The sequence below is a fragment of the Paramacrobiotus metropolitanus genome, unplaced genomic scaffold (genome assembly GCF_019649055.1).
Source record: "Paramacrobiotus metropolitanus isolate TYO unplaced genomic scaffold, Prichtersi_v1.0 Parri_scaffold0000044, whole genome shotgun sequence".
Classification (NCBI taxonomy): Eukaryota; Metazoa; Tardigrada; class Eutardigrada; order Parachela; family Macrobiotidae; genus Paramacrobiotus; species Paramacrobiotus metropolitanus.
In genome coordinates, this window is record NW_026570264.1 from 575,783 (window position 1) to 592,132 (window position 16,350).

A 16,350-nucleotide genomic window follows, 5' to 3' on the forward strand; every position below is an offset into this window, starting at 1 on the left:
AAACAGTTAGTTCTGTCTGATGGAAGAGTAAAAAATAAGCCGCTTCATTAAAATCAGTTTACAGTTTACGTATGTAAACCAATAAAAAGTGAAGTCGTATGTGAATTTCTCACCACTTTTAACTGATCATTAGGGCGTCCCCCGTAGCCAGTTGAAAATGATTTGATGATTAAACAGGAACTTACTTGTAATTTAGTTTCAGTGAAAGTAACAGGGTAATTTACCACAAATTTTAAAATCTGTAGCAACATTCTTAATTGGCTGATCTTTAGATTGCGATTGCAAAATCATTACTGACAGATAAAAAATTTTACACAAAAGGCGGCAAACTAAATCATTAATTTAACACTCTCAAAATTCCTCTCAAAATCTCATTAACTCATCACCATTATACAAATATTTTTTTTTACATTTTTAAATATGCACCATTTACAGACCAGGGCCCTGACTGTTCATGGCTAAAATCCATAATAATAAGTATCATTCACTCACAAAAACTTTTATTTTCAAAACACAGCTAAGTACTATATTCAATACTGTCCGCCTGTTGTTTTACTGTCATGGTTTATATTTCTTGATGACTTTAACCGAACAAGAAACAAACCGATCGACGATCATTACTTATTATATTTCTTCAGTTTTACATCTGCACTACTTTGTACTGTTCTTTCTTATCAAATCTTGGACTTATTGCCACGTTAGTTTTCTTACCGATGTATCATTTCTACCGGCAACCGACAAGTACTGTTGTTTCCTTTTAATATCTTTAAGCCGCTTAACAAACCTATCAACAGTATCTGGTCGGTCTTCGATAACTGCTGCTTTCAGTTCAGGTGGCATGTGCTCAAAAATCACTCGTACTTTCTCCTGCTCTGTGGCAAGCGGGTTTGTTATGCGAAGGTAGTCAAGAATCTCAAAAACGTAACCCAAAGGATTTTTTAACGGATTATTAGACAAGCTTAGTGTTTGTAGATCAAGGTCGTACGCACTTTTACCAAACACTTTAAGAAACTCTTTCTCAGTTTCATCCCAGTCCGGTAGCTTAGTTTTATTCGTTATAAACCATTTTAAAGCGTCTTTGTTTAAGCGCATCGGAAACATTTCTTTCAGTTTTTCGTTATCCCATTCGAAGTACTCCCCAAAAAGTTTGAATTTTATCAAAAAATCTGCTGCGGATTCTGAGTCTTGCCCAGAAAATGATGGCAAGTCGGTAACGTTAACCTTCCTCTCGACTTTGGCAGGATTTAATTTACTTAGAGCCTCAGCCAATTTATTTACCGCAGCTGCATCCATTTTGCTTTTCTTAGTTATTTCTTCAGCCGCTATTTCGTTCTGCAAAAGATCTAAATCTGCACTGGCCGGCCTAATAATTTTAACCTGTGAATCGTCAGTAAACGTACTATTCAGATCATCAACTCTAATAACTTTGCTCGCATCTGTTACTGGCTCTTTACTGGTAATCGGCATCACTTTGTTACTTCTACTTTTTATAGCTTTTTCGCTTTTACCAACAAGCTCCCTTTCACTTACATGTGTTAACGGTAAGGTGCTTCTTGTAGCAGGCATAGTTTATTAATATTAGCCATTGTAATTCAAGGTTAACAGTTACAATTATTATCATTAGAATTACTACTTAGAGCAGAGCTACATTGTCATTGATACTGGTACATGTTCATGACTTCATGCAACCTAGTACCGTACCGGCATGAACTGGCATTGCTGTCAATGTACGTGTATACATGTACAGTAATAATGTTGTGTATTATACATGTACAGCGTATACACTATGCAGTATACTCTGTATGTATCATCAACTGCTTAGTACGAGTATACGTCATGGGAGTACATTTGCACAAGTCGGGATAACCACGGCCGAACGGAACTACAGTCATACCGGCAATAAACAAAGAGTGAACACAGCTGTTACAGTTCAACAACAGTTATCATTAACATAAGCCTGTGCAGCTGCCGTTGTAAAATATTAATAATTATTATAAATGCATGATGCATTATACAATGAACAATACTACCGGAACGTGTTCTTGCTTGCTGTTAACTACATTTGAAGGCTATCAGCAACTGGCATTGCTGGTGACGGCCAAAAAAATATGTAAATCCCGAAAGCCACTCACGACTAAAAATCGCACAAGTGGTATGCCGGCAGTTATACAGACTAGCACAGCTATCGTAGTTTAACGAAAGTTACTAGTATCATTACCATAATAAATACTGTTCGTTGACCTTGTACACCTTTCTATCTCAATGGGTATATCGTCCCCACACTTCCGTCTGGGTTAAAAACTTCGACTCTTTGTACACATGGGACATAAGAACAAATATCACCTACGTAGTGCACCAACTGCTGTATCCCATTACTTTTAACGCTAACTGCTATCTTACTGAATCGTAACCCGGTATCAAGAACAAAAGTTAACCGATACCATTCACGCTGGTGTTCCATTAAAAGTCACGTAGTAACCACATTCCATGCAATATCGTGCAAAACGGAACAATTTTTTTAACGCAGGGAGAAATGACTCATCGCAACAAAATTAAACAGCATGCTTCACTAGACACGGCTATCGATCTGCCACTTACACAGCCAGTGTGGTTCTTCAACCACGAACTTCACCCGCTTCATCCGGTTGGCACCGTGATCGCCGGCATCCAGGTGCACCGAATCCGCAACAGCAAACACAAAGGTATCCCACTGTAGACCGGTAACAGGCAGGCGACCAGGTGCACAGGTAAAATCGGACAGGTAATAATGACAAATGAATTAAGTCAACTCGAAAAATCAAACAATTAGGCGGAAAAACACACTTAACGACTTCACCACCAAATGCCCTCCATGTCAGATAGCGTAAGGCTACTGATGGTTTATGGTGGTGATTAACCTTTGCTGAACAGCAAACTCAGACACGACGCTAACCCAATCGTTCTGCTAACGTTGACCTTTATGTAAACTGATTGAAGCTAACACTGCAACAACATCAAGGCTAAGAAGACATTCTAGAGAACACTTTCCAAGACCAGATATTCCATAGCTGCTAGCCATGCAGGATGACATTAATTCATTCACAAGGAGTTCTTCTCCCTCAAGCATTCAGAAGCGATTTCTGATGCAAAATATGAAAGATGAGAGAACACGCCTTCAACTCAAAAGCACTCATAGACAAACCATGCGTCAACAATTTATTGATTGTTTTAAGAAAGATCAAAGTGCACTTAACACAATATTAATTGGCTGATACTTTCTAGCCACTTCCTTCCGTTGCAAACCACACCACAGTATGATTGTCCATACAAAATGTACTTCTACCAGTCGTACTCGTGACAAAACTCTCCATTAACAATCTTATTTCTTCCTGGCAAAGTGCCAAAACTGCTGCGGCATTTCCCTTCATGATAGCCAAACTAATGCGCTGTTTAAGAAAGGCCGTGGATATGCTATTTGTATTTGTATAAACTGATATGTTATTTGTAATTAATAGCAGATTCTATGGCGGCCGTTTACTAAGCCATAATTCTGTAACAAACACCACCATTATAATAAGGGCTTTATTTACAATCATAATCATAAAGCGAGAAAACATCCATAATCACAAAATATAAATAATATCGGGTATGGATGCCCATCATGCCCTGGTAGTTTCGCAGAAAAATAGTTCCATAACCATTGACTTGTATCGGTACTGGCATTTCCAGTGTGATACCGGTATTCACGATAGCCATTGGTCAGACATGCTCGTTTGTATGACAGCTATTGGCCAAGCCAAGACCAATGTGAATTGCCTATTTCACCGGACCAGGTATTTTTTGGCCACCGGGTCCCGAAGACAATAGAATGGTTTGTTTGCACAGTCATCGCATCGGCGAATGCTTGAGCATAGGCAGATCATAGCGCGGCCGGACCTTGATAACTCTCTCTGTGCTCTATCGCTCTGTCTGTTCAGCTTGACTACGGTAAATCCGCTCGCATTCACTTACACAAGTATGAGTGTGGCTGTCTGTGCGCGTACTAGCTGTACAGACAGGTTTTCGCTGTCTTCGCTAAGACGCATACCCTAAACCCGTAGCTTCCTTTCTTGCTCGCATTGTACTTGCTTTACTGGGCGCGATAGTTAGCTGTTCCTAATGTGACACGTGATGATGTGTGGCTGCACTTTATCGAAGTTCCTGTATTCATCTTAGACAGTGCAATGATTTATGAATAAAGATGTGACCCTGTATATGGCAACAAATTCGTGTGTAATCATGGAAGCCTTCATTTTCGCACTGTCAAACACTTTTTTGCTTCATTTTATTGCATTCCATAGCCGAATGGCTTGTATGCAGTAAAGTGAAAACAGTTTGTGCGCACAACATCCGGTTGGGAAATTATGACTGTATTGAAGTTCCGTAAGATTTAACACAAGAAGGTGCCCTAGAAGTTTCATTATAAACCGATCACCATCAAAATTTTCACAGAAAATTAACCAGAATTCATGGTAACGAGTTCTGATCTTTTTTTTCAATGTTTATTTTTTTTAAACTCGAAAAGGATGATGGAATCGTGATTTTAGGTCAAAACGATCATTCTGCTTGTGTGTCATTTTGTACAATGCTGGATTGGGAAATTAGATTGCAATTTGACATTCGGTATATCTTCTTGCGTTAAAGCTTTTTTAGAATTTTATTAGAATTTCAACTGCCCACCCGAATTTTCGCACAAACGGTTTCACACCATTGTGTGCAAATTGTACGAAAAATCATTGGCTACAAAATGCAAAAAAAGGTGCATTACGTATCTAAAATGCGCTACAAAGAAAGTTTTATGCATGCACTGGAATTCGGCGCCGTGTACCGGATCACTACACTTAAAAGCAAGTCAAAACTGCATTTAAACACACAGGGTTTTGAATCTGGATCTCGAGCCACACTTGCAAGTTTATGTCGCAAACATTCACTTCAGCTGTTAAGAACATGTGAAAAAATAATCCGAAAAGAAGGGTCATCTCTGGAGATAGTCGCTGTCAAAGAAATTCATGCGAATAGAATTCTTCTAAATGAGTTCGTATTCTCTTCCCCAACTCTTTGATCATGATGATGGTGGCCGAACATAAACAAGTAAATGGTTTTGAGAGCTTTCCAGTGGTAATCCATTCCACATAAAGAAAAATTTTAAAAATAACAAGTAAATGAATTGAGTAAATCTGCTGTTTTAGACATTTCCACAATAATTCATCGCGCTAACGATGAAAGGATGTGACAAAAACCTTAAAGCGCCTGTAACTGTGGCATTATAACTGGTAAGCATGTACTACTAGTATGAGAGCGCGTAGGCAACGTGCTCTGATGCCGGCAATGTTTTCAAACATATAGTGGAACATCCTAAATAAAAAAAAGCCCAAAAGAGTTTACATTTGCAAGCAGCCTGTTTTACATCATCTTATTACTCATATGTTTGTCGCATGGTCTTGTGTGCACGTTCCGATGGTCTGATGATTATAGTCCATGTCTTTGCCTTTCTCATGCCCTTGAAACCCAGATGTACTGACAATGGGAGATTAAATGTCTGATATTAGGTGGATTTCCCTGATTTCATGTCATTTCCGGCTTAGGTTAGTATTTATGCTGTGTGATGAGTAATCGCATGTACAGTAGCTTCAGTAAGCGTCAACGATCGTTACTGCGGTCGTGTTGACAGTTGCTTATGCAACAGTTATTAATTGTATCACGTATGATTCTTATCTTTTTGATGATGATGCTTCAGAGCTGAATTGCTAGCTTGTATGAAAACGGAAATCCTAACAGATTCATTCTACCGACTAAGATCTTGGAAATAAATTCTGGTTATGAATCGGTACTTTGGCATTATGTGTATATGGTAATATACATCATATATCATGGCGCTCCTGGGTGGATTCGAACCACCAACCTTTCGGTTAACAGCCGAATGGCGCTCCTGGCATAACGTACCCGTGACCTTTCTTTTCCATATCATGGTTGAGTTGGAGTTAACTTTACCGGAATCAGATTATGTTATGCTTGATGTTAATGACCGTATAACTACTCTTCAAGCGGATACCGAGCGTCGCCTGCAGATACTGGAGGAGCAATTGAAAGGTCAGCAATACTGTTAATATGCCTTCAATCTGCTCTTGTTTTAATGCCGCGGTCGGTAAAATTCTCTCTTGCTGCTCGTTTACCACTAAGGTTCTTTTGGCTGTAACCGTGTCTAGCGTTGTCGCTAACGGTGTGCTTGGGTACATGTTGTATCAGGCGAAGAGCAGCTATATCTGCAGTCAACTTCTTGGTTAAATCTTATCTATTTTGTTTATATTGTATGTCGAGCGGTTCTGGTAAACCGCATTCCGATAAAACCGGTAAGGTTGCCGACAAAGCGAAGGACGCGTTAGTCGCTCCAACCAAATCAGCTAGTAGTGCTAGCCAACATCCCAGTGAAAGTGACCTTTCAGGTGGCGGTGGTCCGCGCCTACGCTCTGACGGTCAACCAGAATTCTCACAGGGCTTACAAGGTTCAGAATATCAAAGACGGCCAAAACCTGAGCAAACTGATAGTCAGTCGCGCACCACTTCTGAAAGCTCAGATACTGGGACGGAAAGCCAGGTTGTTACTGAAGTAGGTGAAACAACCGGCACCGAAAGTTCGGCACCAGTTAAAATGACAGATCCGGCTATCAAAGCGATGACCGATGGGTTTGCGAAGTTAACGAACACAGTGTTCGACGCCCCATCCAGCGGTCCGCTCCAGTGTACGGAGAAATTTAAACCCTCCGAGCACGATGCGCGCGAATGGATTAAGGAGTTCGAAGAAGCCGCTACACTTTCTAATTGGAAAGATGACATTAAAAAAGAGCGGTTTTCTTTTTACCTGTCTGCCGGTGCAGCAAAACAGTGGTACACGCTCAACAAGCCGTTCACTAACTGGGCCGCATTGAAGACAGCATTTCTGAACGAGTTTGTGAGTAAAGATGAAAAGTGGGAAACTCAGAACAAACTCCAGAACAGGAAGTTTAAGCAAGACAGCGAGACTCTGGTTGAGTACTATTACGCTATTATCGCTTTGTGTCGTAAAGTGGATGAAAATATGGCTGCAGATATGAAGGTTCATTATCTGCTTAACGGATTAGGTGTTCAGCTGCGTAATCATGTCGCGCTGTTAGATCCAAAAACACCTGAAGAAATTTTGGCAAAGTTGAAGATTTTAAAGTTTGAAAGCGGTAAATCTGATGCTGGTGTGCATAACGTTTTAGCCGCCACTTCGGCATCATGTTCGTCACCTAAGAGGAAAGGGGATGAGGTCATCCCAGCTGACGAGGTCGGTGCCTCAACGGCTTGTTCGAAAACGTATTCGCAGTCGGAACTGGACAACGCCGTCCGTGAGGCTGTTGAAAAGGCGATGGAGGTGGCGCGCGATAATACCGCTGTTCCTGTGCTGACTCAGACGTATGTGCGCGGCGGCGGCAGCAACACATTCCGTGGTCGTTTTAGTGGAAATCGTGGACGTGGGCGTGGCCGCGGTGGCAGAGGCGGACCGGCTTCTACTACAACAAGTGCGTCCGCACCAACCACATCACGTGAAATCCCGGCAGAAACGACTGAGGATGGCAAACGGTTTTGTACCTTCTGCAAACGCGAAGGACATCTTGAGGGTCGGTGCTTTGACAAGCGACGTGCCATGAGGAGCTGCAGTCCCGCGGAAACGCGCGAGGTGAGCACCGTAATTTAAACTAGATGGAGTGGCACCGATTCGGGGCGTGGCTACTCGTACTGATCCTCCCGATAAGAGTGAGTTGTCTCCTCTTGCTGTTTATCCAATCACAGAGAATAACGATGAAGAGTTGCAGTCATATCCTATTACAGCTAGTGCGTACGTCAATGGTGTCCCGGTGGATGCTATTATAGATTCTGGTTCAGCTGTCACTATAATGAGCTTGCGCTGTGCGCGCTCGTTAAATGTGTTTGTGGAACGCTATAGTGGCCGTTTGATTAAAGGAATTTCAGGTAAACTAACTGAGCCGGCTGGCATTACCTCGGTCGAAATTTCGATTGCTAGTTGTACAATACGTATAAATGTTTTAGTACTTGATACATATGACCGTGACTTACTTGTTGGTAACGATTTTCTTATGCAAACCGATTTGGTTATCGATTATGCAACACGTAGTGTACGTCGCTTCAGCGACGGTGCTGGTGAGAAATTCCTGCCGTGGTCGGCACGGGATGTCGTGGTGTGCGAACGTGTTAACATACCAGCCGGGCATGTCGCTTGGGTCAAATGCAAACTTAAGCGTAACAAGTTTCCTGGTCGTGTTACTTCAGAAAATATGGAATTCATAACTAGTCCAAACGCTAAACTATTTGCACAAAAGGGTCTGCGAACGTCGCATTCCTTAATAAAAATTGTAAACAATTGTTGTTACTTAAGTTGTGCCAATTTCTCACGAACTAAAAAGAAACTAGTTAATAACGAAGTCGTTGCGTGTGCCCAGCCGGTTTTCGTTGAGGAATCTGAACCGTGTTTGGCGACCGATCGTGTTGTTGACGAGCACCCGTTACCACAATTAAATGTTGGCAGTCAGGTGACTCCAAAACAAAACGAGCAACTTCGTGCATTACTGCGCAAACACTGGAAAGTGTTTCCAACGCCCGAGCGCCCAATCGGTGAAGTGACTGGTGTCGCTCACCATATTGACACAGGCACTGCTGGCCCGATGTCACAGCCGCCGTATCGACGCTCTTGGGCCGAACGAATAGTTATTCGTACTGAAGTTGACAAGATGCTGCGTCAAGGAATTGTCTGTCCGTCTTCTAGCCCGTGGGCTTCGCCGGTTGTGCTGGTGCACAAGCGCGATGGCACCACCGTTTCTGCGTAGATTACCGTCGCTTGAACGCAATTACGAAGAAGGACGTTTACCCGATGCCGCGTCTGGACGATGCCTTGGATCGGTTAGGTGGGTCAACGCATTTTTCTAGTTTAGATATGGCTTGGGGTTATTGGCAGATTCCGGTGTCGGAATCTGACCAAGAAAAGACGGCGTTTGTAACCCCTGACGGGTTGTACCAGTTCAACCGGATGCCTTTCGGTCTCTGCAATGCAGGTGCCACCTTTCAGCGGTCTATGGACCGTATCCTCAGTGAGTTCCGTTGGCAATTTGTAATTGTCTACATTGATGATGTGCTAATATATTCAAAAAGTTTTGAAGAACATTTATTGCATCTCGATTTAGTACTGTCGCGGTTACAGGCAGCTGGTGTTGTACTTAAACCGTCGAAATGTACATTTGCTACAGATCATACAAAATATCTCGGGCATATAATTGACTATAATGGTATTAGTCCTGACCCGGAGAAATTAAGTGCCATTGTTGACTATCCCGAGCCAAAAAACGTAACCGACATAAAGTCTTTTCTGGGCTTGTGCTCTTACTTCCGTCGGTTCGTTAAAGATTTCGCCGCTATGTCCGAGCCGCTGGTGCGCCTCACACGTAAAAGCGAGCAATTTGTGTGGTCTACTGAACAGTGCGCTAGTTTTGAAGCGTTGAAATCGGCACTCATCAGTTCGCCTGTGCTGACTCACTTCGACCCAGCAGCTGAGTTAGAATTGCACACGGATGCTAGTGCGCTTGGTATTGGCGCGTGTCTAGTGTCGAAAACTGACATCGGTGAGCGTGTTCTTGCTTATGTAAGCAAAAACTTTAACCCTGCGGAGACTCGGTACTCAGTCACCGAACAAGAGTGCTTAGCGGTTGTTTGGGCTATTAAAAAGTTGCGCCCATATTTATCAGGAAAATGTTTCCGCGTGGTCACGGATCATTGTGCTCTTTGCTGGTTAATGTCCCGTCGTGAGCTAGCAGGCAGATTAAGCCGGTGGTCCGTTTTTCTGCAAGAATACAATTTTGTGATTGTATATCGTAGCGGAAAAAAACACCAGAATGCTGATGCGTTGTCGCGTCACCCCGTGGAAGCAGCTGACTCCGCTGACATAGATTTCGACATGTTAGTCGCTATGACCACATCTGCTGACATGTCTGTTGAACAACAAGCTGATGGCAAACTTAGTACAGTTATATCTAAGCTGAAAGCAGGTGCTGCTGGCAAGGATACTGTACGCTATTGTCTTCGCGGTAATGTGTTATACCGCAAAGCCCTGGTGGACGGAGAGGAAGCGTTGTTGCTGGTTGTACCTCAACAGCTGAGGCGACAGATTCTGTACGCATGTCATGATGAATCAACGTCCGGGCATCTCGGCTTTTGGCGTACATACAATAGATTACGTTCGCGGTATTACTGGCCACGTATGCGCGATCACATACGTCGGTACGTACGTGGTTGCGAGCATTGTCAGTTTAGGAAAATAAATACAGAAAAACCTGGTGGTTTTATTGAAAGTATCCCGGTGGGAACTGCATTTGAAATGATCGGTATTGATGTCTTCGGTCCATTACCTGTGTCTTCGAAAGGAAATAGATATGTTATTGTTTGTACGGACTACTTAACTAAATACGTAGAAACGAAAGCCGTAACAGCGCAAACTGCAGGTGCAGTTGCAAACTTCTTAGTTTCTCAAATTATATTGCGGCACGGTGCGCCGTCAAAAATGTTGTCAGACCAAGGTGGTCCGTTCCTTTCCGCGGTCGTGAAAGGAGTTACAGATTTGTGCCAAGTTAAACATCTTAATACAACGGCTTACAACCCTGCCTGTAACGGATTAACGGAAAAGTTTAACAAAAGTCTTGCGGTCATGTTGAGTTTATACGTAAGCGATAACCAAAAGGATTGGGACCTGTATTTACCGTATATCACTTGTGCATATAATACGAGTACACAAGCGTCGACCGGCAAAAGTCCATTTTATCTGTTGTATGGACGCGAATGTCGCTCAGTACTAGATAGTCAACTTGGTGCTCTTCCGAGTAATAACATCAGCAACTTGCACGAATACAGTAAAACTATGATTGAACGAATCAGATTAGCTAGCCAGGTGGCTAAGGCTAATATCGACCAAGTGCAGGCTGGTTATATGTTGACTGGCAATTTGAAAAGACAGCATCGTGAGTTCAGGATTGGTGATCTTGTACTGCTGTACACTCCTGTGACACCGGTTGGTTTGTCACCAAAATTAATTGCACATTATTTTGGTCCATACCGAATTATTAACCGCGTGTCCAAGCTAAATTACGAGATTGAGTCAGTACGCAACAAGCGTGGAAAGCGCGTCATGACGGTTCATGTTAAGCGCTTGAAATTGTTTACTCAACCACTGTCGGATGATGATCTTAATGGCGATTGTGATTCGCAGTGGAGCGTCCCGATGGAGTCCGTGGATCCGGAACTGAAAGAGGACATTGAACGCACAGCTGTTACACCATCTCGTCCCATTCCTGATCCAACAGCCGGTCCGTTAACCGATACCGACAATCGCCCTGCTATCCGGACCCTCCGGAACCGCACTATCCGCAGCTCATCACCATAACATTTGCGTTTTTACTGCTTCTCTTGCGACAGTTGATTTTATGACTTGTTATTGATAATTGTGATTATTTTGTGATTGTCAGTTGCTGAAACTTTGTCTGGTGACCAAAGTTCTTAAGATACGGGGTGCTGTGTGATGAGTAATCGCATGTACAGTAGCTTCAGTAAGCGTCAACGATCGTTACTGCGGTCGTGTTGACAGTTGCTTATGCAACAGTTATTAATTGTATCACGTATGATTCTTATCTTTTTGATGATGATGCTTCAGAGCTGAATTGCTAGCTTGTATGAAAACGGAAATCCTAACAGATTCATTCTACCGACTAAGATCTTGGAAATAAATTCTGGTTATGAATCGGTACTTTGGCATTATGTGTATATGGTAATATACATCATATATCATTTAATGTTTGTTTGGTATTTAGTTATGTTTGTTTGGTATTTAGTTAGTTCTTAGCTAGGTCTTATAAAAGTGGCTAAAATCCGACATTACTGGCGTCTACGTGTAGTGTAGATGTAACACTGGTACCGAACCGTGGAAATGAACCGTTTGCCCGACAACGTCCCGTCGTCAGTGTCGGCATCCCCAATGTGGAAATCCGAGATGGGTCGGCGTGGCCATTAGTGCTCCAACACAGCCAGCCCGTCATCCGGGGCATCCAGATCACCGTACTTCATCAGTTGATGAACCCAGGGTTTCGTCTACATGGATCCTTGATCCTCGGTCATCTGCGCACACAGGGTCGGCATCGGCACGGGCTGGTCACCAAGGGTGCTACTATCGTCGGCGTTCGTCGACGTCCCTCACCACCGCGTCACCACACGCGCTATGTGCATTTCGCCTGCCATCGGGATCCAGGGAGACTAACACGACGTTTACGATGTCTACCAACCACCCAGGATTGCGCAGGAAGCTGCAGCCGAGCACATACTCGTATCCTGCGTTATCCATATTGTCATAAACACAGAAAATAAAAGTTAGTGCTAGAGGTTTCTGTAGCAAATCAGAAACTGCCTGTTTTTTTTTAAATAAGCAGTTTCTGATTGGCTACAGAAACCTCTGGCACGATCTTACGCGCAGGTCTTGATTGCGCTACCATCGCAACTCCTTTGACATCATCAGCGGATCCGGGGCGATCCTTTACTTCCGCTCCAGGTACCCGCGGCTTACGACCGACAAGTTTGCGGACTTGATTTTTTAACATAATGGAATTTGACGTTGATATCATGCATTTTACGATGACCTTTGTATTGTGGCACGGTGCTGACTTGCACACCAACATTAGTCGTATTAACCGTATCTATTCCGGCTGCAGGCAGTGCTTCTTCAGCGATGGATGCCGAGCTGTCCGTTGACCAACGACGCGCTATTCACACAGTGACTCGGCATTCAAGTTGATGGTTTCGCTGGTCCCGTCGGTTGAGTGACCTTTGGCATCTATTTCGGCTTGATACACGCGCAGCTGCTTCGCGGCGGTAGTATCCAAGGGTTGATACCGGAACAGCCAGTATTTGCTCCTTGGTGGCCCGTGCCGATGCCGGCCCTGTGGCCGCAGATGACCGCGGATCAGGAATTAACGACGCCACAGATCCATATCAGCTGATCAGTGCGGTGATCTGGATGCCCCGGATGACGAACTGGCTTTGTTGAAGCATGACTGGCACGACGATCCATCAGGAATTTCGAAATTAATTGCCGACACAATCGAAGGGGTGTAGTTTGGCAAACGGTTCATTTCCACGGTTTCGGCATCAATGTTACATCTAAACTTTTCGTAGATGCCAATGATTTCGGGTTTTAGCCACTGTAATAATACTCAGCTAAGAATATATAGTCAACTGATTTATATTCATAAAGTCCCCGCTTCTCTTTAAATCTTGCTTGAGTACATGCGTACAGAATAACCTAAAGATCTCTTTCGGTGACGCTGACAGTATACGAGGAGATTACGGTAGCGCATTCCAGCACTTCCCTGTACATGCTGCCGTAAGCCGGCTGTAGTATGACGATGTGGCCAAACATGGTGCTTATGTACCGCGCCAGATATAGCGATATGTACTGCCGTAATGTCCCACTCAAGGCGGGAGACGGCAGCAATACAGGGGATTACTGAAATACGCTTCTGTCATCCCCTCGTATGCACGTTGGCTTTTGCAATAAAACATTTCTTATAACGACAAATTCCTCCAGTTTATTGACACTGTGAAATATAATATCATCTGTGCTAACTGGACGCCCAGTGATTGAAACGGACGTGTTTAAGAATTACTTGCGCAAGGGCGTAATGAACTAGAGGAAATTTCACACAAATTGAGTTTTAGTTAACGGGAAAGCCGGCTGCGAGATTAGGAGATCTAATTTACGAGGGACGGGGTTCAGTTTTCGAGATTTCAGATGAGTTAACAGGGGAAGAATCCTGTAATACTAAACCAATTCGTTAATTACGGCGACATTACGGTTGGAACGGCAATTGGATAACTACAGACATTTACAGTTTATTTATGGGATCTATGTACGAAGCACCTCTATTTCATTTTCATATGAACGGGTGAACATTTGTGAATTGTGATCGCTGACCTTTTTACTAATATATTGCCTACACATATAAAAAGATATTTGCTCTGTATAAAATCCCAAACCGCACACGGAAAACTCTCATTGCGGTAGCACGGAAGTGTGGATGTCAAGTTCTAACGGTGGGAAAAAGGTGACAGGTGATATCTTAAAACCATGAACAGGACGGTTAACAACAGTTCACCTTCCAACGATACCGTTGACGTGTGTGCTGCGGCCGTCAATCGACTGACCTGGTCGTCGTACAGTATCACAATCCTGGCCATGTCTGTCATGATTTGCGCACTGAATGGATTGATGATGATTTTCTATCTCACCAGCTTTCGCCTTATCCGGAATTTTCACGTCTATGTTTTCACCCTATTATGCGCCAATTTCCTCTTTGCCGTGACGTTCGGACCGCTGGAAGTTCTCAATCATTTATTCGCATCGTGGTGCCGGGGTTCTTATTTGTGTACCTTCCGTATTTATACCGGGAGTGTCATTCAGACTGCGCAGTTCTTTATCCACACCACCGTAGCGGTATGCCGGTGTTGCGCAGTGATCTTTCCGGTACAGTATCGCGATCGGCACAGTGCACACCACCCGTATCGCCATCATTCTGCCTGCGCTGGGCTGGATTGCCGCTAATTTCTTAGTCGTACCCGCGCTTGTGTTGGATGTCCTGCTGTACCGGCAACCGGAAGCGGTGTATGGCTGCGAATGGAATTTCTTGGCCCTGCCTGAGCAAACTTGGCTGGTTGTCTATCAAGCTGTTTCCTTTATTACGCTGTGCATTGTGCTGGCGCAGTATCCGGTGGTTTTTGTTATTCGTCGGAAACGTTTGCGAATGTTACGGCAAATTCCGCACTCCGGACCGCAAGGGAACGGTACATTCAACTTCTTTTGACTCTACGTCCGGTTTAATAAGTCATTTGGATACTACTAGTAGTCAGTCGTAGAAGTACGTTACAATTAGATAATACACATTATTTGAAAATGTTTAACTCGGATACCGTATTCTACGAATATACTTAAGACAGCGTAGTTTTATAACAATTATGTTCTTTAGCTTGATGTTTACTTAAATTTTCCTTTTGATTTGGAAAACAAGGTTGTGCCTCACATTGTTTAACACTTTATAGAGAATTCGGCTCTGTTAATATTCATGCGCATCTGTTTAACTTTAAAGTCAGTTTGCAGCGGCCGTGGCACGCAGTACACAAATAAGCAACTCTACAACGATTCCACTGATTCTGTCTGCTTTGGCCATCGATAGAATTGAGGATGCTTTCAACTAAAATAGAGTTTGATTCAGCTGCATCCGTCCTTTTGGTAATAACTGCATCGTTAATTCATAGTTGGCAAGTTATCGCGCCCCCGAGTCCATCAAACAAGCCCGACGCAAAGCCCGAAAGCAGCGCCTTTTTACTGCTAACTTTGCTGACCTTGAGTGCCTTCATCTGCTGGTTACCGTCTGTAATCATCGAACTGCCGATGTTAGCGACGATTGTCGACCCTAGCGTCATGTATTGGATCTTTAAACAAATTCGGTGCTGAAACTGGATTTGCGAGAACCCGACAGTGTGGTCACTGCGCGGACAGAAGTCGTTATTGCAGAAGCCCAGGCGTTGTTGTATGCAGGTGCAGCAATTATTCGTTTCTAAAGTGTATCATTTACATTTCCCGACCCTATGACTGGCACTGACTGCACTCGAAATCAAATTTCTGTTTCTACGAACGCAAGAATTTACGATCAAGATTGCTTTTTCCTGCTTTCTGCGTTTACAAACAATGTTTTTTTTAAAACCTTCACTTTTCACCATGTATGAATACCGTAAAACCCGATATTAACGCCCTGGGCCTTTATTTTTTCGAGAGCTTCGGGAGGGGGCGCTTAAAACCGCAGGGGGCGTTTATTACGGGGGGGGCGTCAAATATTTCAAATGAATAACGCGCTCATGATATATAAGTTTTAACGAGATTTATATTTGTGGATACTAAAGGAATATTTAAAAACCAAGACATTTGCTAGAAAATCATGGTTTAACGGGTGTTTTTAAATGGAATTTACCTAACTTAAGAAGATGTACCATTTAGACTGTAACGACAACGCTCTAAAAAAGCGCGCCGCCGCAACTAATTAGGCGCCCCGGGGCGATAATTTCGGGGGGGCTTTTATTATTTCGAGAGCTTCGGGAGGGGGCGTTTAAAACCGCACGGGGCGTTAATTTCGGGGGGGGGGGGCGTTAATATCGGGTTTTACGGTAATCAAGGAAAACCTACATAAATCATCACTATATAATAATCGCGTA

The 16,350-nt window shown here is 43.4% G+C and overlaps 1 protein-coding gene and 1 long non-coding RNA gene across 2 annotated transcripts; both read left to right on the top strand.

Annotated features, from left to right (window-relative positions):
• Positions 1 to 5,665: 5,665 nt before the first annotated feature.
• LOC129591076 (uncharacterized) lies at positions 5,666 to 11,482 on the top strand. The gene is made up of 3 exons (XM_055486596.1): positions 5,666 to 6,108; positions 7,260 to 7,717; positions 11,309 to 11,482. Exons 1-3 carry the CDS (start codon positions 5,889 to 5,891, stop codon positions 11,480 to 11,482), a joined length of 852 nt encoding a protein of 283 aa, XP_055342571.1. The 5' UTR covers positions 5,666 to 5,888.
• A 788-nt stretch (positions 11,483 to 12,270) lies between these two features.
• Positions 12,271 to 13,148, top strand: LOC129591154 (uncharacterized). The gene is made up of 3 exons (XR_008690821.1): positions 12,271 to 12,458; positions 12,563 to 12,637; positions 12,798 to 13,148. It is a non-coding gene; the product is annotated as an uncharacterized LOC129591154 (long non-coding RNA).
• The last annotated feature ends 3,202 nt before the right edge of the window (positions 13,149 to 16,350 follow it).

Bases quoted from the DNA above. Each gene is read 5' to 3' on its own strand.
- LOC129591076 (XM_055486596.1), top strand. From the start codon at position 5,889: ATGGCGCTCCTGGGTGGATTCGAACCACCAACCTTTCGGTTAACAGCC. The intron at 6,109-7,259 runs GTCAGCAATACT...ATAACGTTTTAG, and splicing joins ACTGGAGGAGCAATTGAAAG to CCGCCACTTCGGCATCATGT. The intron at 7,718-11,308 runs GTGAGCACCGTA...TGTGATTCGCAG, and splicing joins GTCCCGCGGAAACGCGCGAG to TGGAGCGTCCCGATGGAGTC.